The sequence below is a fragment of the Geotrypetes seraphini genome, chromosome 9 (assembly GCF_902459505.1).
Source record: "Geotrypetes seraphini chromosome 9, aGeoSer1.1, whole genome shotgun sequence".
Classification (NCBI taxonomy): Eukaryota; Metazoa; Chordata; class Amphibia; order Gymnophiona; family Dermophiidae; genus Geotrypetes; species Geotrypetes seraphini.
Genome location: NC_047092.1, coordinates 31,349,608 through 31,372,653, shown reverse-complemented (window position 1 = coordinate 31,372,653; position 23,046 = coordinate 31,349,608). Strand labels below are relative to the sequence as shown.

At 42.7% G+C, this 23,046-nt stretch overlaps 2 protein-coding genes across 9 annotated transcripts in view; one reads left to right on the top strand and one right to left on the bottom strand.

Annotated features, from left to right (window-relative positions):
• The window catches only part of TSPAN12 (tetraspanin 12), a 99,236-nt gene extending 92,086 nt beyond the window's left edge, over positions 1 to 7,150 (bottom strand). For 2 of the 5 annotated variants that reach the window (XM_033959094.1, XM_033959099.1), the window contains exons 1-2: positions 6,620 to 7,150; positions 3,657 to 3,780 (exon numbers count right to left, since the gene is read on the bottom strand). In XM_033959094.1, the coding sequence (XP_033814985.1) occupies positions 3,657 to 3,722 (66 nt within the window). In that variant the 5' untranslated portion in view covers positions 3,723 to 3,780; positions 6,620 to 7,150. Of the gene's footprint in view, positions 1 to 3,656; positions 3,781 to 6,517; positions 6,533 to 6,619 lie in introns of those variants that run through there. The other 3 variants (XM_033959096.1, XM_033959095.1, XM_033959098.1) reach the window with 3 other exon arrangements.
• Positions 7,151 to 17,613: 10,463 nt separating this feature from the next.
• The window catches only part of ING3 (inhibitor of growth family member 3), a 52,672-nt gene continuing 47,239 nt past the window's right edge, over positions 17,614 to 23,046 (top strand). Inside the window, exons 1-2 of one of the 4 annotated variants that reach the window (XM_033959265.1) lie at positions 17,614 to 17,894; positions 18,015 to 18,086. In XM_033959265.1, coding sequence (XP_033815156.1) covers positions 17,867 to 17,894; positions 18,015 to 18,086 — 100 coding nt within the window. In that variant the 5' untranslated portion in view covers positions 17,614 to 17,866. Of the gene's footprint in view, positions 17,895 to 18,014; positions 18,087 to 18,111; positions 18,131 to 23,046 lie in introns of those variants that run through there. The other 3 variants (XM_033959262.1, XM_033959263.1, XM_033959264.1) reach the window with 3 other exon arrangements.

Here is a 23,046-nt window from a genome sequence, read left to right as displayed (position 1 = left end):
AAGAAGCCATAATAATTCTAATGGAAAATACAATTCCTTGGATAAAAAGATGTCTTTACAATTCTTTAACTAAAAGTACTGACTTTACGACCATCATATAAAAATGTTTTCAGCAGTCTATGAAATTTCCAATAACTAACTTCTATCCTTATTTGTATAGTAAAACCTTACATTGCAAGTAACTTGGTTTTGCAAGACAAGCAAAACATTTGATTAAATTTTAACTTGATATACAAGCAATGTCTTGCAATACAAGTACATACAGTTTACACACATCACAACTGAGCCGATGGTTCTTCTTTCTCTGACGCTGCAAGAGTGTAGTGACTGTTCTAAACAAGCAAAGTCTTGCAATATGAATACATACAGTATACACGCGTCACATCATCACAACTGAGCCGATGGTTCTCTCTCGGACGCTGCAGGAGTATAGTGACCGTTTTAAACAAGCAAAGTCTTGCAGTACGAGTACATACAGTATACACACGTCACATCATCATAACTGAGCCGATGGTTCTTCTCTCTCTGACGCTGCGGGAGTGTAGTGACTGTTCTAAATGAGCGAGGTCTTGCAATACCAGTACGTATAGTATTTTGTATTAAAGTTTTTGGGTTGTGGAACGAATCATCTGAGTTTCCATTATTTCCTATGGGGAAATTTGCTTTGATATACGAGTGCTTTGGATTACGAGCATGCTTCCGGAACGAATTATGCTCGCAAACCAAGGTTTGACTATATAGGTAAATCATTCCAAATAACAATAGCAGCATATGTAAAAGATAAATTAAATGGATGTTTAAAGTGCGTACCTCTAAAAAGGAGGGAACTGCAATAAAAATGAATAATTCAAACGTAAAAAAGAACAAAGGGGTCCTTTTACTAAGGTGTGCTAAATCGGCTAGTGCGTCTTAGTAAAAGAGGGGAAAAGTGAGATGATCGGAAGCCTCTGCCCGTATAATATGATGAATCAGACACAGTTTTAAACTCTATGGGTTCGCACTGGAATGAGTGCGCGCTATAGCGTGCGCTAGCTAAAAACCACCGCCTGCTTAAGAGGAGGCGGTAGTGGCTAGCGCGCGCGTGTTAAGGCCCTAGTGCGCCTTTGTAAAAGGAACCCTATATGTTTCTCTATAGGCAGTCAGTGAAGTTTCTCATAAAACAGAGAAACACTATTGTCTCTCTTCAGACCATATATCAATTTTACTGCAGTATTCTGAATCGGCTTTGCACGGGGCAGGAGCATAGGAAGATCGCTCCTGCCCCGCGTAACCGCTAGACCACCAGGTAAGGTCCGGGGGACGCAGGAGGGAGGTGGGGGGCGATTCAGAGTCGGCCAAAAAACTTATTTGCGGTTTTTCCCTATTCGTGGGCCGGCTCTGCACCTAACCCCCACGAATACATTATTTTCACGCATATAACGCGCGCGTTATACATGATTTTTACAAACCGTGCATAATTGTGCGCGTTATATGTGTGAGCGCGTTTTACAACTTTTTTTTTCAATCCGATCCGGCATCCCCCCTGCGAACCGGCATCCTCCCCCCTGCTCGCGTCACCCCCCCTCCCCCGCGATCCTACATCCCCCCCCAGCAGCGCAAAACATCTCTCGGAGAGAGCGAGACCAGAAGGCTTTGAGCATGCACAAATGCTCAAAGCCTAGTCCAGCCCGGCGCAGGAAGAAGGAGGATCTCTCTCGCACCGCACCGCCCAGCCCAGCCCAACGAGGGAGGATCTTCAGGCACTGGCACTGGCACATCCTATGCATTGGTGCTGGTGCCGGTGCCCAATCGGGTAAGAGATATTTTGCGGTGCTGGGGGGGATGTAGGATCGTGGGGGAGGGGGGGGTGACGCGAGCGGGGGGGGAGGATGCCGGTTTGCAGGGGGAATGCCGGATTCGAATGAAAAAAAAAAATGCTCTCTCGGGTAAGCGAGCGGGGGGGAGGATGCCAGTTCGGAGTAGGCGGGAGGAGGTTTTAGCATGCGCGGTATACGCGTGTGCGCGCTATATTAAATTTTTTTTACATAAATTTGTATTCCCCGCGCGCTATACCCGTGTGCGCGTTTTACACGGGTGCGCGGTATATGGGTGAAAATACGGTACATAGGGAGATGTTTACTTTGCATTGAAAGCCAATTTGAGAGAGACAAAAATTATTAAAAAGACGGCCCCTCTTTGCAAGCTGTAAACCTGTCTTTCTGTGCCATCGCTCTTGTGTAGAAATCCAGTCAAAGCATGAAAGAAGGGGTTGCTTTTTGTCCACTTATTTTTAAATTTTGGAAGTCGATTTGGGGACAAATAAATGCTATATTAAAATCTGATATTTTACTAACATATGAAGCCATTGTATGTGGTACTATGTTACTTGTTAAACCTCCATTAGATAAATATCAAAGTCGTCTCTTTTTGATTTTTACTGGAATAGCTGTTCAAATGATTACAAAAATTTGGAAACATTATGATAGATTAAACTATACGTTTTGGTGGACAGATGTATGTAATACATATAAATTTGAAAAAATGAATGCTGAATGTTTAGGGCCCATTGGCTTTATTCGTTGATTCACATTAAGAATGTTTTTTTGTTGTTTTTTTTTTTCTGATTTTATCACTACACATCCGGGAGGGTGGGAGATAATTGAAGAAAATATATATGTATATCAAATTTTTGTTTTATTTGGTATTATTTTTAATTGATAAACATGAACTGATATATTCTATGAAATTACTTCTGTAATCATTGTTCATTAACAATTACAATTCACTACTGTAGTTTATATACTTTATATTATTATTATTTGATAAGAAGGGTGGGTGGGTAAAACAATATTTTTAATAATTAACTGTATGAATTGGTGTATTCTATGAAAATAGTTCTGTAATAATTGTTCTGTAACAAATGTAATACACTGCTGCAGTTTATAAAATAATAAAATTTTTACAACAACAACAACAAAAAAAAGTTGAAGGGGTTTGGTCGTAACAGCCTCAAGTAATCACCCAGGCATATGCTAAAAAGCATGTCAGTTCTTTTTTCATAAATTAAAAGTTAATTTTAGGAACATGAAATTATCATTTTAAATGCAGAACAGGGCAAAGAGGAGGAGGAGGGTCAGAAGGTCCACCCCCTGGGAAGTACTAAAGCACACATCGCAGATACCAACGGGTAGCATGCATTAATCAAAACATTACAGGTGCTTTCTCCAGCCACCACTGCAGTCATAGCCAAGCTTCTCTCGCACAAAGGAAGCCATAAGGAACATCTGTTCTGAAAAATGTTTCACTGTGTCCTTAGCATGTTAATATATTAGTTAACCAGTTATTTCTCAGGGGGTGGGCAGGAAGATTAGCTAATGCTCTGCTGGATGACAGGTTAGGCTGCAGATGTGTGCGTGCAAAATCGAAGCAGAACCTTTGCCGATACCGTCTAACTTTTCTTTAGACATGCCATTTTACGATAATTAGTTTGCAAACTATTACCCTTCTGCTAGGAAAGAAAGATACCACCATATGATAGAGCCTAGGGGAAAACAGAGCACACATTTGAGAGAAGGCAGGCAGGGCTATTGGCTTAATGAATGTATAGCCAGGCTTTATGCCAGCAACAGCTGCTGCTGGTGTCCAGGGCTGCCACCTGCTTGGCCACTTTAACTCACCCAGAAGAGCAGGTTGAGGGCGTACAGCAGACAGCGCAGGCACTTCACTGAATCCTCTCTGGCCATTGTGAGCTCACAATAAGAGACACCCCCATCCTTTCAGCTCAAGCTCCCCATGGGGCTGCTGAAAAACACAAGGCAGTGAGTGATAAGGCAGGCAGAAGACTCACCATGCATTCACCTATATTAACACAGAGAAGTGGCCTCATGCAATGAACAGTTCGTTACCGAACTGTACCTCAATATCTTTACCTGAGCTGAGTGGAGGCGTTCTGGGAGCAAAGTGTGTGTGTGTGGGGGGGGGGGGGGGGAGGAGGAGTTTACATTTATGTGAATATTTTAGAAAATATACTTATAATAACCCAGAAAATCTGTAGCAAATTCTCTGAAGTAATTTTCAAAATAGAATTACATGCTACTTTTGTTTTCGATATTAGCCAGAATGAGTGCACTATTTATTCAATTTTCTACACTGTTCTCCCAGGGGAGCTCAGAACGGTTTACATGAATTTATTCAGGTACTCCAGCATTTTTCTCTCTGTCCCGGTGGGCTTATCTAATGTACCTGGGGCAATGGGGGGAATTAAGTGACTTGCCCAAGGTCACAAGGAGCAGCGTGGGTTTGAACCCACAGCCTCAGGGTGCTGAGGATGTAGCTTTAACCACTCCCTGCATATGCATTCAATTATGAAAAGTGTCCCCTCAGACCAGTATCTCTCAAACGTTTTTAGCTCCTGCACACTAAATGGAGCAAATGTTTTTCATGGCACATTATAATTGAACAAAAAATTAAAATTTCAGCATTATTAATTTAAAGTTCTTTAAGCTACGTATGTGTGGGTAATTATAACGGTGAAACCAAAGTAAGAAAAGAATTGCTAATCATTGCGATGGATGAGCATGTTTTTGAGTGCAAATGAACTCAAAACGCAGCTTGATAGTTGACAAGCAAGCATGCATTTCATCAACCACCATCTTTTTTTCGATTTAACTTCTGTCAGAGCTGAAAATCGGTAAGTTTGCAAAGATTAAGAAGATCCAAAACAGTAACAAAGCCTCGATTGCTTTGTTGCTCAGGTTAAGATAACTACTGCATAAAAAATAAAAATAAAATGACTTTGCCGTTAGTTTTCAAGGGCCAATCACGTCAAAGAATGATACTTGTCTGGGCGGTTGTATCTATACGCACACAGAAGCTCATAACATTGACAGATTCTTGCGCAGTGGTCTCAAACCCGCAGCCCGGGAGCCACATGTGACCCGCCAGGAACTATTTTGAGGCCCTCGGCATGTTTATAATAATCACAAAAGTAAAATAAAACAGTTTCTTGATCATATGTCTCTTTAGCTATAAATGTCAATATTATTATTAAGACTTAGCCAAAAGGAAAGATTTATAAACTATAAAGAGTTTTACCTCATGCAAAATTGTCATTTCTTTAAAAAAACATTAACTAGCTTTTCTGAGGCCCTCCAAGTACCTACAAATCCAAAATGTGGCCCTGCAAAGGATTTGAGTTTGAGAACACTATTCCTGCGTATGCAAAGTACATCATCTATTCTAGTGTATACTTATGGAATTTTTAAAAAATAAAGTAAAATTCCGGAATCTCTCATGGCACACTCAGAATCTCTTCGGGGCACGCCACTGTGCCATGGCACACAGTTTGAGAGACCCTGCCTTAGACTGTAAGCCCTCTGGCCAGGGACATATCTACTGCAACCTGCCTTTAGCTCAGATTTGGAGAAATGACTAATGAAATCCAAAACACCAGCAAAACTTCTCAAGGGGTTATGGATATATTTTTCAATCCTCCAGTTTCTCTCTCTCTCTCTCTCTCCCCCTCCCCTCTTTGGCTGCAAACAGCTGCTACAAGCAACATCCTAGAGCACACTGTTCTTGACAGCCCTGCTCTGCCCTGTCCTAGTCACAGGACACCACCACTCCTTACTTCACTGGTCATGAACCACTGCTGCTTTTGCTGTTCATAGCTTGGACTCCACTGCTCTACCTACCCCTGGCATCAGCTGCTCCTCTGGTGCCAGGGAGGCACCAGACATCAAATTTTAAGTGTCTGAGTGACCAGGTTTTTTCCAGCCCTGATCCCTCCACCCCCCAACACACACAGAGGAATAGGGCGGGCCACAAGATCCTTGGCCTTTCGCCCCAAACAGGATCAGCAAGTTGGGGAGAGGGGAGCAAAATCAGTGCTTGTTTTATTTGTTTCACACACACACACACACACCCTCCACACATAATAAAGGGATTCCACAACCCCTGTGAACACGCACACATGTAAATGGTGGTACAATGCATACTTGCTCAATATAAAACAGATTCATAAACATTTCTCCTACGCCTGCATACCCACTAATACATAGGTACACACGTGCACAATAGAACAGCATTAGCAGCAGAAGGGAATTAGGAGCAGATCCCACAAGACAGTCACTTGCAGCAGAGGGGAATCAGAAGCAGGCCCCAGGCAGTCAAGTACAGCAGAGGGGAAATAGGAGCAGGTCCCAGGCAGTCACTTACAGCAGAGGGAGCAGGTCCTAAGCGTCAAAGTAGAGGGAAATTTAGAGAAGATCCAAAGCAGTCACAATAAAGGGAAATCTAGAGCAGAACAGCAGAGGGGAAACAGAGCAGTTCTCAGGCAGTCACTTACAGTAGAGGGAAACTTGAAGCAGGTCCTAAGCAGTCACAGTAGAGGGAAATTTAAAGAAGATCCAAAGCAGTCACAATAAAGGGAAATCTGGAGCAGGTCCTAGGCGGTCACTTACAGCAGAGGGGAAACAGAACAGTTCCCAGGCAGTCACTTACAGTAGAGGGAAACTTGGAACAGGTCCTAAGCAGTCACAGTAGAGGGAAATTTAGAGAAGATCCAAAGCAGTTACAATAAAGGGAAATCTGGAGCAGAACAGCAGAGGGGAAACAGAGCAGTTGCCAGGCAGTCACTTACAGTAGAGGGAAACTTGGAGCAGGTCCTAAGCAGTCACTTCCAGAAAAGCAGCACTAGCATGTCCACGGTCAGTCACAGTACAGTAGCATTAGCAGGACCCCAACAGAACGAAGGTAGCAGGGTGCTGACCAGACCCTCAGGGCACAGTGGCATTAGCAGGGTCCCCAGCCTTGCCCAGCACTCTCCGTGTGCAGAGAACTGAAGGGGCACATTTCGTCCTGCGATCTCCAAGTCACTTCAAAAAAATATATATGTATTTCAATCAAATCCGCTTTCGTGAACTCTGAAGGTCTCTTTAAAAGCAGCGCCTGCGTTCGGGAGAAATCCCCGGAGCTGCCGCTCGCTGCACCCTGGGGCTGTCCCAGCCGCAGCCCTGGAGCGAGGGAGGGAGGTGCTGCAGCTCGGTTGGTCTACAGGAGCCCGGAAGGTACATGCACGGCCTCCCACTCTCGAGCAGCCCCTTTGCTTTCTGTACTTGTAGCTGCCGGGGCGCTTCCTCCTCTTCCCTGCGCGTGCTAATCCGCAGGGCAGGGTTAAGGCGCGGGCAAACTAGGCACGTGCTCAGCACCCACATGTTGAGCACGAGCCAACGCGGATGTGTACTTCAGGGGTCCTTCGCAAAGGACGTTAGAGGCTGGGCTGAGTGTTAAGCCCAGATTCAAAGCAGATCTTTTAAAAACAGTTTCTTTTCTTTTGGAGGCTGTGTGCTAGCACTCAGTACTGACAAAAAAAAGTTAACTGGGGAGCACTTACCTCCTCCTATGTAGGAGCCTCAAGGGCCACTACATTAACCCTGTACTATCCAGTTAGCACGGTGGTCTGAAACTCGCGGCCCGCCAGGTACTATTTTGAGGCCCTTGGTATGTCAAATAAAACGGTTTCTTGATCATATGGCTCTTTAGCTATAAATGACAATATTATTATTAAGACTTAGCCAAAAGGAAAGATTTATAAACTATAAAGAGTTTTACCTCATGCAAAATTGTCCTTTCTTTAATAAGACATTAGCTATTTTTTTCTGAGGCCCTCCAAGTACCTACAAATCCAAAATGTGGCCATGCAAAGGGTTTGAGTTTGAGACCACTGAGTTAGCATGTACTAATCAGAATGCCCTACCCTAGTTGAAGCCCATTATACACTCCTGCCCCCCAAAACTATTTTTCTTTTTAAAAATGTGCACTTAGCACATGGAAAAGAGAAAATTACTGCAAAATGCTTGAACACGTATTGCAGTGAAGTTTTTGCATGTGTTAGACCTTTAATGAAAGGAGGTTTCATTGACTCATAAGGCAGTTGTTTGCCTTGGTAAGTCAGCTGCTGGTAGAAAGAAGTTTTGGGGGTAGGTATGGAGAAAGAAACCAGAGCTACCCACTCGACATCCCCTCCCCCACCCACAGAAGTCTTTCTGGTCTCTCCATTTCTTGTGCACTGTCCTCCAGTGGGCTAGAAGAGTTGGGGAGCACTGCTTACTGATGGTTTTCCTCTGCAGTCAGAATCACACCGACCCTTTTTCTAGTAAACAATGGAAGATAAAGACCAGCTGCAACAGTCATGCTCCTTATCAATTTGTGATTAAACCAACAATAAATGTGATGTAAAATACTTCATAATTTTTTTTTTTTTTGTATTTCTAGGACTAGACACTGATTGATATATCAGTGTCAGTTTCCATCCGAAAATTCAGATTCCAAATTTCGGTCAGAACCAAAAATGTGACCCTGACACACTGTCACCACTGCAAGATCACCCTTCACCAGCCTGCCCACCAGCTCCATCCACCCTTCCAAGGCCAACCTTTGACACATAGAAACATGATGGCAGATAAAGGCTGAATGGCCCATCCAGTATGTCCCTCTACAGCACATGTGTCAAACACAAGGCCTGCAGGCCAAATCCAGCCTGCCTGGCCATTTTATGTCGCCGCTGTGACTGTGCGCCTGACACTACACTCTCCAAGAACCTCCTTGAGCCCCGACTTCCCCATCTACCACCTCCCCACCACTGAAATTTAAAATCTTCCGGCAGCCTTTGCAAAGCCAGCCTTCTGCTCTCGGCTTGCCCCAGAAGTGTTCTTTCTGCAGCATCCTGCCTATGTGGGAAGATGAAGTGCTGCGGAAAGAACATTTCTAGGGCAGGCCGATGGCGGGAGGCTGGCTTTGCGTCAGTTGCCTGAAGATTTTAAATTTCAGTGGCGGGGTGGTGGTAGATGGGGCAGTCGGGAACTGGGGACTGTTGTACCGTAGGATACAGCTGAGAGGGGAGAGCTGGGGTTGGGAATGAGGGAAGAACATGCTGCATGGGCTGCGGGGGGAGGGGGGTTGGGATAAAAAGGACAGATGCTGCACAGGCTGGGAGGGGGTTGGGAAGGACAGAGGCTGCAAGGGCTGGGATTTAGGAAGGGAAGGAAACAGAGATGCTGCCAGTGGGTGAGGAAAAAATAAAGAAAATTTATGGATATAGGTGTGTGGAGTGGGAGGGGAAGAGAGATGGTATACATGGGGAAGAGGGAAAATTGTTGGACATGATAGTGGTGGAGAGGAGGGAGGTAGAAATGCTACATTGGGAGGGAGGAGAGATGACTCCAAGAGGGAAGAGATGTCAGAGAAGGGTGATGGAAGGAGGGAAGAGAGAGATGTTAGACCACTGGAATGGGAAGGAGAGACAGAGATGTCAAGCCATGGAAACGGAAGGAGGGGAGAGAGAGATGCCAGACTGCAGGGAGGAGAGATGCCAGACCGCAGAAAGGAGAGGACAGAGATGTTAGACCTCGGGAGAGGGAGGGAAGGAGAGAGAGATGCCAAACCATGAGAGAGGAGAGAGATTCCAAGCTATGGGAAGGAAAGGAGAAAGATGACAGACCATATGAGGGAGGAAGGGGGAAGACAGAGTTGTCTGACCATGGGAGAGGGATGAGATGGGTGCGGCAGAGAAGAGATAAGAAGAAATGCTTCTTATGGATAGATGGAAATAGGGGAGAAGAAAGAGGGAGGAGATGGTACACATGGATAGATGGGAAGGAAAAACATGGAAAAGTAGATAGATTTTGAGAAGAAAGCAGAAAAATGGAAGCAATTTGAATGTTATAAAAGTTAATGCTAAAGATTGATATATGACAGAAAGTGAAGGAGAGAAAAACAGCTAATGGATAAGGTGGCCCTGGATACACAGTTAAGAGCACAGACAGAAGGAAGTGCAGCCAGAGACTGGGAAAAAATGGTTTAAAAACCAAAATCAAAGAAAAATGGGGAGACCCAATAATCCACAGTGAAAACAATCCACCAATGAAAACCAAAACCATGGATACAGATGTTCTGGAGATAATTTATTATACACTGACATAAAAAATGAAAATTCAATTAAAAAAGTACAATGATAAAAAATACAGTGATAAAAATCCAACCGGACCCTACACGGTCCATGTTTCGACGAACACACCTTTCTCAGGGGTCCAATGGTTTGCAAACTCACATATAACAAATTGGACTGAAAACAGTCTATTGTCTTTAAACATGTGAGCAAAGAACACCGCAGACAAGCTGAAGTAGCAGCTCTTACTAACTGCAGTTCCCTCTCTCTCTCTCTAAGGCGGGGCTAGTCCCCTTAAACTTTTCCAAAAACCTAGCCCTCCTCCCCTAGTACTGAGGACTCCTGACCTCCCTCATGGGCTCCCCAAAAAGACCCCTAAGGACTCCTCGATGGGGACCCTGTGGCTGCCTCCTTCCCTACTGCCACCTCCTTTCATCTCACCTTGGGTGGTGTTATGGGATTATCTAGGTGTTCCAGAATCCGCCTTCATCGTGATGGGCAGTTCCATCATTTCACCACTGCTAAAAAAATATCATCATGCAGTATTCCCGTCACATAATCACACCCCCAGATACCATTGTTCTTTGTAAAAACATAAATATAGGGTTACACACACATTCCATATTCATTCCCTTTAAATCCCTGACCAGATTTTCATGACCTCCTGGTCATCTCAAGTTCTCTCTGGATTCCATCTCTACAGGCTTCTCCAGAGTCCTTCCTGTTCCTCCATTAGCCCTCCAAATAGGGCACTGGTCTTTGACCTAAGGGCCACTGCATGAGCGGACTGCTGGACACGATGGACTATTGGTTTGACCAGCAAATCTTATGTTCTTAGGTCTTTAGCAACGTCCGGTGCCATTTACCGGTCCTTCCGCTGGTTGCCACCATCCCAGGCGGTCCCTCTGCCAGACCGCTCCTCAGTCCTTTGGCCAATGCTTTTCAGGTCCTTGGACTCTCCCAGCTTCTCTGTCACTCAGTTGTCTTATCCAGCACACATGCACAGAAAGCTCTAGAATGTTGCTACTTATGATTTTAAAGGGTTTGAGGCTTGTGCAGGTGAGGACAGAGCTTGCAGGAATGGGGCAGGGACAGGAAAAGAACTTGCGGGGATGGGATGGAAAAATGAGTTCTCACAAGGACGGGGAAAAATTTGTCCCCTTGTAATTCTCTAGTCCCAATATAAAAAAGCAGCAAACATAGAATGATACTTCTTTAGCATTAAATCATTATCTCATATAGCAATTTCTTCACACCGAAGGTCCTCAGAACCCCACACTAAATCATTTGAATAGTGTGGTAACACTCCTCACTGGAACCCTTTTATATAGGCGTGTGTTATTTTTATGCATTGGTATAATCTTTAAATGGTATAAGCTAATCGCTTGAACATTTTGCACATCTAGTATCCCCGACCCTGAGGAAGAATTAAACGCGCCGGAGGGGATTGGTGGAGTAATGTTCTGAAGCTAAGTTTCACTTTAAATTATCTAAGTTATTATTAAATTATTTAAGGTGTAAGCAGTGTCATTTTATAACAAGGAAAAAAGTAAAAAATAACACACACCGATATAAAAGGGTTCCAGAGGATTTAGGGCTCCTTTTACTAAGCTGCGATAGCGGGATTAGCATGCGCTAAAAATGCTATTGCAGCTTTGTAAAAGGAGTCCTTAAAGTGGCGTTCTAAGGACCTTTGGTGTGAAAAAATTGCTATATGAGATAATGATTTAATGCTAAAGAAATATTCTGTGTTTGCTGCTTTTTGATATTAAGATTATTTGTGCCCTATATTATTTTATACTATTATTAAAAAGTGTATACTGGATAAGAATCTTAACCTTGCAGACTCATGAGTGGATAAATGAAAAAGCCTCAGCCCCACATGGGGTATCCAGTATACACTTTTTAATAATAGTTCAGGACTGGAATAAGGACTACTGAAACTAGTGCCATAGTTCTAGTGAGCTATATTATTTGATAGTCAGGATTATGGCACACATACACGTTTCAACAAATCAGAAAACTTATAGATTCTCTAGTCCCAACACAGTCCTTAGGATAATAAAATGAACAGAAGTCCGAAGGAATAACACACTCTACTGGCAAAAAAATACGTGAAATAAACTGAGCTGGTTGTTATCACAGAACTCAAATTATCGTATGACCTCAGTCTGTTGGTATCAGATCATCTCCAGGCGGGATGTGCTCTTCTGTTGTTGTATCAGTGCACGTCAAGGTATATTTGATGCTGTGTTGTGAATCATGTGCCTTTTTTTCATAAAATATCTTATCATAAATGGCCTTTGCTTCATGATACAAAGAGAAAGTCTTGCCTTACTGTAGCAAAAACCATATCATCGCTATGTTTTTCTTGATTTAATGTTGTTTTCGTCGCTACTACACATATACTGTTCTAAATTACGTCTTTCTTGTTTGCTTATATTACATTTCCGTTATGCTAGTCATATTATGCCAATTTTGTCTGCTTTTCATATGTATTTATGTGATACTTCATTTGTATTTTAATAGATTTTGCTTGAATTATCTTTTTATCTTTATTTAATATGTACATGTTTTTCAGTGTCCCCAGAGGAAGGCATACCCGTATGCCGAAACTCGGATCCTTATTGGGACAACACATATTTTAAAGAATAAAGGCTGTTTGGTTGAGGACATCTCGCTTAACTTTTTTATGACTTTGTTTCATGATACCATCATGACAGGCAGTTGGTTCATGCTCTATTGTTGTTATGGGAAACCACAATAATGTTTTTGATGTTGTCTCAGATATTCCAATTCCTGGGGCATCAAATAGTCTGGGCGGCATAAACAATTGTCGTTGTCCAAGGTTATTTGCACACCTCCAAACTGAGCCAGATGTGTCACTGGATAGACAATTCATCAAGGTCACAAACAGGAGTTCTTCTCTTAAGCAAAACAAGGCATAAGTCTTTCAGACACAGTGTAGTACAGTCAGAAGCAACATAAGTCAGCACGAGAGGAATAAATAAGTTTAAGGTCTGTGATACACTACTTATATTGTGGCAGGGGTTCCTCCCCTCCCCCAATCATACTTACAAGCTATATTTGAATGTTTCAATGCTTCTACAATAGACTTTTGTTGCCATTTTTGCTGCCATGATTGTTCCAAACTCTTGCTATCCTTCCACTCAAAAAAAAAACAGAGGAAACTCCATCTCATTTCATTTTCTTTCTAAGCATGCCCTTCTACCAGAGTATACCTCAATGCATTGTCAGTGTATCATCCTTTGGTTCAGAACCTCCAAGCCTCACAATCATGCATTCTGACTTGTCTATGAAAGACTCGCTCCATTGCACAAACCCCCCTGTGCCCAGAGACCCAAATTTGGTGCTCATATCACAAACTTTCTCTGAAGTCTCTGGAAGCTGCGTCTCAGAAGTTGCTCATGAGTGAAGTACTCTCCCAGCAAGGGTAGGAAAAGAATACAGGTTTGGCTTCTGATTGCCCCCTAAATTGTGATGTCCCAAAGGAAAGTTCCCCAGGGCTGTTTCCTGTCACTAGATTTTCAACCTTTGCAAAATTTCCATGATATCATTAGGAAAGAAAGTCACACGCAGTTCCCATGTACATATGACTTGTCAATAAAATGCAATTTACACCTAAAGAAAACTGGCAGGAAACTACTTTTTTTTTTTTTACAATTATTGCAAGCAAGCTGAATCGAGCATTATTTATTTTCATCCAGAAAGTAAATTATTCCAGCAGTTCATGATCAAAGCTAAATATTAATATATATATCACTTTATACATATTTTATGAATTTGTTTTGACTCTTAAGGGGTCCTTTTACTAATGTGTGCTTACTACAGCTTAAAAAGAGGACATGTCTGGGTAAATCCGGATGTCTGGTAACCCTACTCCAAGGTGCCTACCAGAAAGTAGGTGTGGTTAGAGGCGGATTCTGGGTGGATTTTGGGTGTGGTTTGACTTAGATGCTGGCAGGCGCACTAATATAAGTCAAGAAAACACGGGAATAAATGGAGTGCACAATTCTATAAATGACACGTAGTGGATGATTGACAATTGTGCTCCTCAGTGCCCAGAAGTTAGGTGCTAGAGAATGACATGGTGACAAAATTCATCACCGTCCCCGTCCCTGGGGATAACCGCGGGAAATAATCCCATGTCATTTACTAGTGTCTGTTTCAACCTTGGTCCTTCTACACCAGCATTCTTCAAAGCAAAGCTTTTGGGTCAGTGGTTGTGGCCATTCATACTCTGATTCTTATGGGAGCCAAGGATAATGAAGCCATTGTGACATCACTGATGTGATTGGCTCTTAGGCACTGGTGGAATGAGGCATTATGACATCACAATATCTGCTCTGAATACCAGAGACTGTCATTCTGTAGTGTCTATCTCAACCTCAGTCCTTCTACACCGGCATTCTTCAAAGCAAAGCTTGAGGGTCAGTGGTTGTGGCCATTCATACTCTGATTCTTATGTGAGCCAAGGATAATGAAGCCATTGTGACATCACTGATGTGATTGGCTCTTAGGCACTGGTGGAATGAGGCATTATGACATCACAATATCTGCTCTGGATACCAGAGACTGTCATTCTATAGTGTCTGTTTCAACCTCGGTCCTTCTACACCAGCATTCTTCAAAGCAAAGCTTGTGGGTCAGTGGTTGTGGCCATTCATACTCTGATTCTTATGGGAGCCAAGGATAATGAAGCCATTGTGACATCACTGATGTGATTGGCTCTTAGGCACTGGTGGAATGAGGCATTATGACATCACAATATCTGCTCTGGATACCAGAGACTGTCATTCTGTAGTGTCTGTTTCAACCTCAGTCCTTCTACACCGGCATTCTTCAAAGCAAAGCTTGCGGGTCAGTGGCCCAATTATACTCTGATTCTTTCCTCTCTCCTTAAAGAATGACATGAAGATGGTTTCCCGCGGTTATCCGCGGGGACGGGAACGGTGATGAATTTTGTTACCGTGTCATTCTCTTGCTGTGTATAGAATCAGTCAACTGTAATGTAACAGGGTACTGTAACTCAATAAATGAGGAGATGAGTAAAGTATACTATGATGTATACTAAATGAATACACATATGGGACTCACTCCTATGGTGAAATGTATCCTATATGACTCAGTAATTTATTAATAATACTCCCATACACTCAGAGAAGTGGAGCCCTAATGGGGAATGTTAGCCCCCCTAGCGGAGCTCATTGTCCAATCATAGCATATGTTCTTTCAATCAATCTCTGAAATATATCTTTCAGCTATTAAATTATATATAAATTATTTTTTAATGCTGTTTACTTGTTGATTTTTTCTTTAATTTGCTTGGTCTTATGTGGAATTTCTGCAAAAGTCAATTGACGTTTTTGTCATCTGACTTTTGCAAAAATTCTACATAAGACCAAGCATATGTCTCCCTAGTGACTCTAATGGATACATCTTTAGTACAATTCTCATTAAAAAGACAATCACATTTCTTTTGAGTTAATCTACGTCAGCATTACTCCTAAATACTTCCAATTCTTGTCCTAATTTCTTAAAGATGATTAAACATATCTTTCTATCAAAAACAATGTTAATGCCCTTTAAGCCCAATTGGCATGTATGATATTGTGGAAACCAGAATAAGTTTTCCTTTCCTCTGAACACAGCTCACAATGATTGATGACCTCTTTTTCTAGGGAAATAACACTGACCATTGTTTAACAACTGGCGTCATTGTTTCTGGAGAGATCTCTATTGAGTTATGATGTTGAGGTTGACCTTTGTATCCACTATATTTCTAACTTCCGTTCTCAGCAAAGCCAAAGCAGATGGTTTTCTAAACATACCACTGGCCACCTTTCATGGGTATTCCTAAAAGTGGCTGTTCTAACAATTTTTCTAATGATGGCAAACTCTGAATGTCTTTGAGAACTGATGCAAGAATGTCAAATGTCTGGAAACCCTTCAGTCTTAACACCAGACAAGCAGATTTCCTCTCTAAAGTTTCTATCATTCCTATGGACCAGAAGTGTCCAACCTCGGCAGGTCAGGTTTTTAGGATTTCCCAAATGAATATGCATGAGATCTATTTGCACACAATGGAAGCAGTGTATACAAATAGATCTCATGCAAATTTATTAGGGAAATCCAGAAAACCCAACTGGATGGTGGCCCTTGAAGACCAAGGTTGGACAACCCTGTATGAACAGTCACCCCAATGTAACATTTTCTATTAAATGGCTAGCAATCTGTTGTGATAGAGATATATTTCTGTTCAGCTTTATCTTTGTTTCAAAGTGACCCAACTCATCACTGTTCTCTTTGGCTGGAGACCAGTAACCAATTAAACAAACACAGGCAACTCCACTGTTCTCACAGGCCAGTGTTTCTCAACTCGGTCCTGAAGTACCCCCTTGTCAGTCAGGTTTTCAGGATATCCAAATTGAATTTGCATAAACTTGATTTGCATACACTGCTTCCATTATATGCAAATTTATTTCATGCATATTCATTGTGGATATCTTGAAAACCTGACTGTCAAGGGGTACTCCAGGAACAAGTTGAGAAACACTGTCATAGGCTATATTCACTGAACAGCAACATTTAAGATGAGATAATCCACTGATTTGCATGACTTAGGGCACCTTTTATGAAGGTGCGCTAGCGGTTTTAGTGCGCGCTACCAATGCCACACACGCTGGACGCTAACGCCTCAATAGAGCTGGCATTAGTATTTTCCGTGTAGTGTGGAGTTAGCGCGTTGGGCATTTTAGCACGCGCTAAAAACGCTAGTGCACCTTTGTAAAAGGAGCCCTAAAAGTTTGCAATTGGTTACTCATCATTTTACATTTCGCTTCAGCTTTTACTTTTCACGGGAATTCGCGGGAGCCAGTAAGGAAGCCACTGAGCGCCGAGAAGCAGCGCCAAATCGCGCTGCTGCTTGCCGCTCAGATGAGGAAATTCGATTGCGCAGCCGGTTAGCAGCAGGGCAGGAGTTTGAAAAGCTTGCTCCTGCCTGCTGCACCTCTACCACAGATTGGCAGAGGACCCGCTGCACCTGCACCTCCACCAGGATCGGCAGAGGTATGAAGATAGGGCCGGGGGGGGGGACAGAGGGCAGAGCCTGGCAAGGAAGAGTACAGAGTCTGACAGGGGAAGGAAGGAAAGGTGCTGGGTGCAGAGCCTGACAGGGGAGGGGATGAAGGAAGGGTGCTGTGTGCAGAGCCTGACAGGGGAGGGGAGGAAGAGTGCTGGGTGCAGGGCAGGGCAGGACACTTGAATATTAAACCACCCGACTTATATTAGAGTCAACCATTTTTTTTCCTCCTTTTGGGGGGAAGGGGGTCTCGACTTATATTTGAGTATTTACGTATGTAAATGGCTAAAATGGTTGGAATGATGCCTACGTCAGTTTGCTCTCCTTTCAGTGTCAGTTTGAAAAGAATTGTAGAAGAATTAATAATTTTAACGCAGTGTACCAGTATCCACATGAGTGACGAGTTTTTCCTTGCGCGCTAAACATTTTTGTGCGTAAAGCAGCCATGATATTTAGTGCAGGAACATAAGCTAAGCTCTGCATTCAAGATTCCCGCACTTTATGACATTGGCCTCATAAAACGGGTCTAGAGACCAAAGTAAACTACTTATCCCAGCATGCTGCCGGGTCCAACGACTTAGAAGACGTCATGCAACAATCGACCAATCAGCGTACAGGCGGGCTCTGGTGCCGCGCGAGGGGAACTTCGTCAGTCGCGAGCGCACTTTGAGCCGGGACTGAGTTGGTGCTGGTAGAGGCGCCATATTGGAAGGGACGAACAAAAAAAAAAAAAAAAAAAAAAGAGAACGGAATCAAAAACAACGAACAAACCCCCGGAAAGGCTCGGTTTCGTTATCGTTTCTGTCTGCAGCTCCCGGGTGGCGGTCTCCGGCATCAGCATGCTGTACCTGGAGGATTACTTGGAGAGTGAGTAGACGGCGAACGGCCGCGGAGCGCGTGCGTGTGTGGGAGATTGTGAGTGAGTGTACGCGCTCCCGGGCAACACTGACCGCCCCCGCCTTTCTCTCTCTCTCTCTCTCCTGACAGTGATCGAGCAGCTTCCCATGGATCTCCGCGACAGGTTTACGGAAATGAGGGAGATGGACCTGCAGGTTCAGAGTACGCGACTTCCTATCCTCACTGCTTCTGAGCAACGGAGGGAGGCGAGCAGGGGCTGGTTAGCCGGGCTCGGCAGGAGGGATCCTTGCAAGTTACCTTATTCACTGGTGGCCGCTTTACCTCCCTTATGTTTCATAAATTGCGGCGCCTTCTATTAGACATCAACGGTGAATTTAGTACTTTGCAATGCCGCCTTGAGTAGGGTTACTATAGTCCAGAAAAAGGAGGATGGATTGAGACATCCGAGTTGGGTTTTTTGGGGTTTTTTTCTGGAGCCATACGGTAACCCTAGTCTTGAGCATCGTATGGGAAGGTGGTTTAAATAAATATATAAAGACTAATGTTACCAGCCAGTGGCAGGACACGTCCAGAAAGAACTATGGTTGCTATTTTTTAATATTTATAAATTGTGGAGAAAAAGCCTCAATACTGGAAACTTTGACAGCAATCTCATAGGATTATAAGCTGATCATTATTATGTCTTCATCGGCACAAAAAAACTCCACATTTATTAAGTTACGCTCAAATCGGGCTACAGGGCAAGAAAAGGAGAAGTACTAATACTTAGCTGTGTGACGTGGAAACTAGATGGTACCGCAGGATACGCTTTCGACGGTTGCTCAGCAGCGTATAATCTTATGAGACTGCTGTCAAAGTTTCCAGTATTGAGGCTGTTTCTCCACAATTTATAAATTTAAAAAAATAGCCACCATAGTTCTCTCTATAAATAAAAGGGGATAGAAGGGTATAGATAGAGGTTTACTGCACAGGTCCTGGACCTGTTGGGCTGCCGCGTGAGCGGACTGCTGGGCATGATGGACCTCAGGTCTGACCCAGCGGAGGCATTGCTTATGTTCTTATTTATTTATTTATTGTTGCTATTTAACATTTTTCAGGTGGTTTTATCAAATCATACTATGAAAGTGTTAGTATTAAGAAGCAGATTCGAGTGTATTTTTTTTCTCTTTTATAGCAAAAGGGATGGGACTTGATATACCACTTTTTCTGTGTGGTTTACACAATCAATCAAAGCAGTTTACATAGTTTTAGACAGGTACTCATTTTGTATCTGGGGTAACAAAGAGTTGAGTGACTTGTCCTGAGTCACAAAAAGCTGTGGTAGGAATCAAACGCAAAACTTAGTAACATAGTAACATAGTAGATGACGGCAGATAAAGACCCGAATGGTCCATCCAGTCTGCCCAACCTGATTAAATTTAAATTTTTTTTTTTTCTTCTTAGCTATTTCTGGGCGAGAATCCAAAGCTTTACCCGGTACTGTGCTTGGGTTCCAACTGCCGAAATCTCTGTTAAGACTTACTCCAGCCCATCTACACCCTCCCAGCCATTGAAGCCCTCCCCTGCCCATCCTCCTCCAAACGGCCATACACAGACACAGACCGTACAAGTCTGCCCAGTAACTGGCCTAGTTCAATCTTTAATATTATTTTCTGATTCTAAATCTTCTGTGTTCATCCCACGCTTCTTTGAACTCAGTCACAGTTTTACTCTCCACCACCTCTCTTGGGAGCGCATTCCAGGCATCCACCACCCTCTCCGTAAAGTAGAATTTCCTAACATTGCCCCTGAATCTACCACCCCTCAACCTCAAATTATGTCCTCTGGTTTTACCATTTTCCTTTCTCTGGAAAAGATTTTGTTCTACGTTAATACCCTTTAAGTATTTGAACGTCTGAATCATATCTCCCCTGTCTCTCCTTTCCTCTAGGGTTTACATATTCAGAGCTTCCAGTCTCTCCTCATACGTCTTCTGGCGCAAGCCTCCTATCATTTTCGTCGCCCTCCTCTGGACCGCCTCAAGTCTTCTTTCATCTTTCGCCAGATACGGTCTCCAAAACTGAACACAATACTCCAAGTGGGGCCTCACCAATGACCTGTACAGGGGCATCAACACCTTCTTCCTTCTACTGACTACGCCTCTCTTTATACAGCCCAGAATCCTTCTGGCAGCAGCCACTGCCTTGTCACACTGTTTTTTCGCCTTTAGATCTTCGGACACTATCACCCCAAGGTCCCTCTCCCCGTCCGTGCATATCAGCTTCTCTCCTCCCAGCATATACGGTTCCTTCCTATTATTAATCCCCAAATGCATTACTCTGCATTTCTTTGCATTGAATTTTAGTTGCCAGGCATTAGACCATTCCTCTAACTTTTGCAGATCCTTTTTCATATTTTCCACTCCCTCTTCGGTGTCTACTCTGTTACAAATCTTGGTATCATCTGCAAAAAGGCACACTTTTCCTTCTAACCCTTCAGCAATGTCACTTACATACATATTGAACAGGATTGGCCCCAGCACCGAACCCTGAGGGACTCCACTAGTCACCTTTCCTTCCTTCGAGCGACTTCCATTAACCACCACCCTCTGGCGTCTGTCCGACAGCCAGTTTCTGACCCAGTTCACCACTTTGGGTCCTAACTTCAGCCCTTCAAGTTTGTTCAACAGCCTCCTATGAGGAACTGTATCAAAGGCTTTGCTGAAATCCAAGTAAATTACATCTAGCATATGTCCTCGATCCAGAAACTTCAGGTTGTTGAGTTAATTGCTCTAACCACTGCTTGAATGTCTTTATCTTTTCCTTAATTTTTGTTGTTTTAAGAATGAATGGGTTGTGCCTTTTAATAAGATTGTGCTTTGGAAATAGGTAAAAGCCAGGTTCACTGGAACTCCAGATCTTATGCTTTCTATCTTAACAGAGGTACTGGTCATGCTGCTTTCAGGAGATTTGGCTCTGCTAAGATGGATAAAAGTCTGATCCTGTACATTAAAGAAGCTGTCAAACCTGCAGCTTTTGGGATCCAGGGAATCAGACTTTTATCTGATTAGTAGAGAAGGTTGCGCAGTGATCAATTCTACCTTAAAGGAGCTGCCTTAATATGCTGAATCAGGTAAGCAGATCTAGAGGATCTGGCTCTATTAATTTAGTAAAAGTCTGATGTGGATCTCCTAGAAACTGTAGCTCTGGTTGCTCTTTAAAGTGGAAAGAATCAGATAGGAAGGATACAGACGTTATCGTGTTTCCCTCTGCTTTCCATCTTTATTATGCCATTGCTCATCAGCCCTCTCCTGAGGGCACACTTAATGGGTTTTCAGGAGTACTGCAATGAATATGCATGAGAGAGTTTAGTCTTCAGTCCATCTATCTCATCCATATTCATTGTGGTAATCCTGGGCAAGACACTCAATACTTCATTTCCCAAAGAACAAAATACCATAAGTATCTGTCTAAAATGTGCAACTGACTTGATTGTAACCACACAGAAAAAGCGGTTGAGAAGCACTGGCTTTTGCTATCTGAAAAATAGTTCATTGGTGTCATGATGTCTTTGAGATGACTTCTTTCTAAACCATTTCCATTGTTTTCTAATGCATTAAAAAATTACACTCCTATGCTAAAACCCAATTATATGCAAATCATTTGTATGCCAAAACAAGTGCAAACAGGAGACATGCATTATGTGCATATTTGTCAGGAATGCTCTTCTATGCGGAGATATCGGGTAAGCATATTTTTGCTGTTGCATGCCTAACTTCATTTCACAGCTATAGCAATAGAGCTCCATTAACTCCACATCTGGTGACAGTCACCTCAGATCCCTCATAGCCATGTTATTTTTAAAATTGTTTCATCCCTTCTCAACAAAGCAAGAAAAAAAAGTTGCATGCTGACAAAGAACAGAATAAATAGGCATGAAATCCTCATAACATTAGTCAGAAGAAACCAACTCAGACCATGTGTTAAAGCCTTAGGGTCTTCTGTGCACTTCTTTACTTCTGGGTTTAATAGCTAATGGAACTCATTTTCAAAGCACTTGGGAACATAAATTACCATAGTAACCTATTTATGTATTTAAAATTATTTTTAACCCACCTATCCACAAATCTAAGCGGGGAACAAAAATCACACTAAATAATGCATACAATTACAAAACAGCAAAAGAGAAACAGCATAAAAAAGAACTACCATTGCTCAAGGTTTCACAGAGCGCACACCAAAGAAGTGCTCAAAAAACAAAGTTTTCACCCCTTTTCTAAATTGCCAGAGCATGTTGGATTGGTGCAAAGACAGAGGTAAGGCATTCCACAGCACTGGGCCTTGCACAGAGAGCACGGACTTATGGTTTCCAGAAAGCCTCACAGCTGCTAAAGACGGAACTTCTAAACTCAAACTATCTGAAGACCGTAGCTTACGCAAAGGGCAATGCAATATAGTTTTTGTGTGACTAATCACTTTGAAAATGAGCCTTATAATCTACTGGGTTTAAATGTGCAGTGCACAATATCTGTGTGGGTCTTTGTGTATTAAAATTCTTTCAGCATAAGAAATGCATGCTTAATCTCTACTAGTCTTCTCACATGCTATTATAAAACAGACATGGGTACATTTGTGTATCTAACAAGATGCTCATACCAGTGTATCTTTGAGATATTTCTGGGTGCAGGGTTAGTCTAGAGAAAAGTTCCTGCCCTAGTAGCAGGTACAGGAAATTATTCCTTTAAAAACTGATGTAAAATCTACATAGTGTCCATGCACCGCACTTGTAGAGGCATTGTTTGAAACTTGCCCCTTAGATTCATGATTGTGTTTAAAATATTGCTCTGGCCTACATAGCTGAAAACAGTGTACAATCTACTGACCTCATCTGCCTAAAATGTATGTCCCAACCTTACCACATTGTAAGCTAAATAGAAAAGAGTTTGAGCCATGATGTACCCTGCCCTTCTGTACATGTAACATTTAGACCTGTAAGATTTAGATAAGCAGAGAAATGAGCTAGTTTCCTATAGGACTATAAGTTGTATCCCTGAACCTATCATAAGTGCTGGCTTAGGACCAATAATAATTGTAGAAAAGTTATAGACATAACAAATTAAAATTGTAGTTTTTGCATATACAGAATTAGTTAGTGAAAAGGGCATAAAAGTCCATGCATTTCC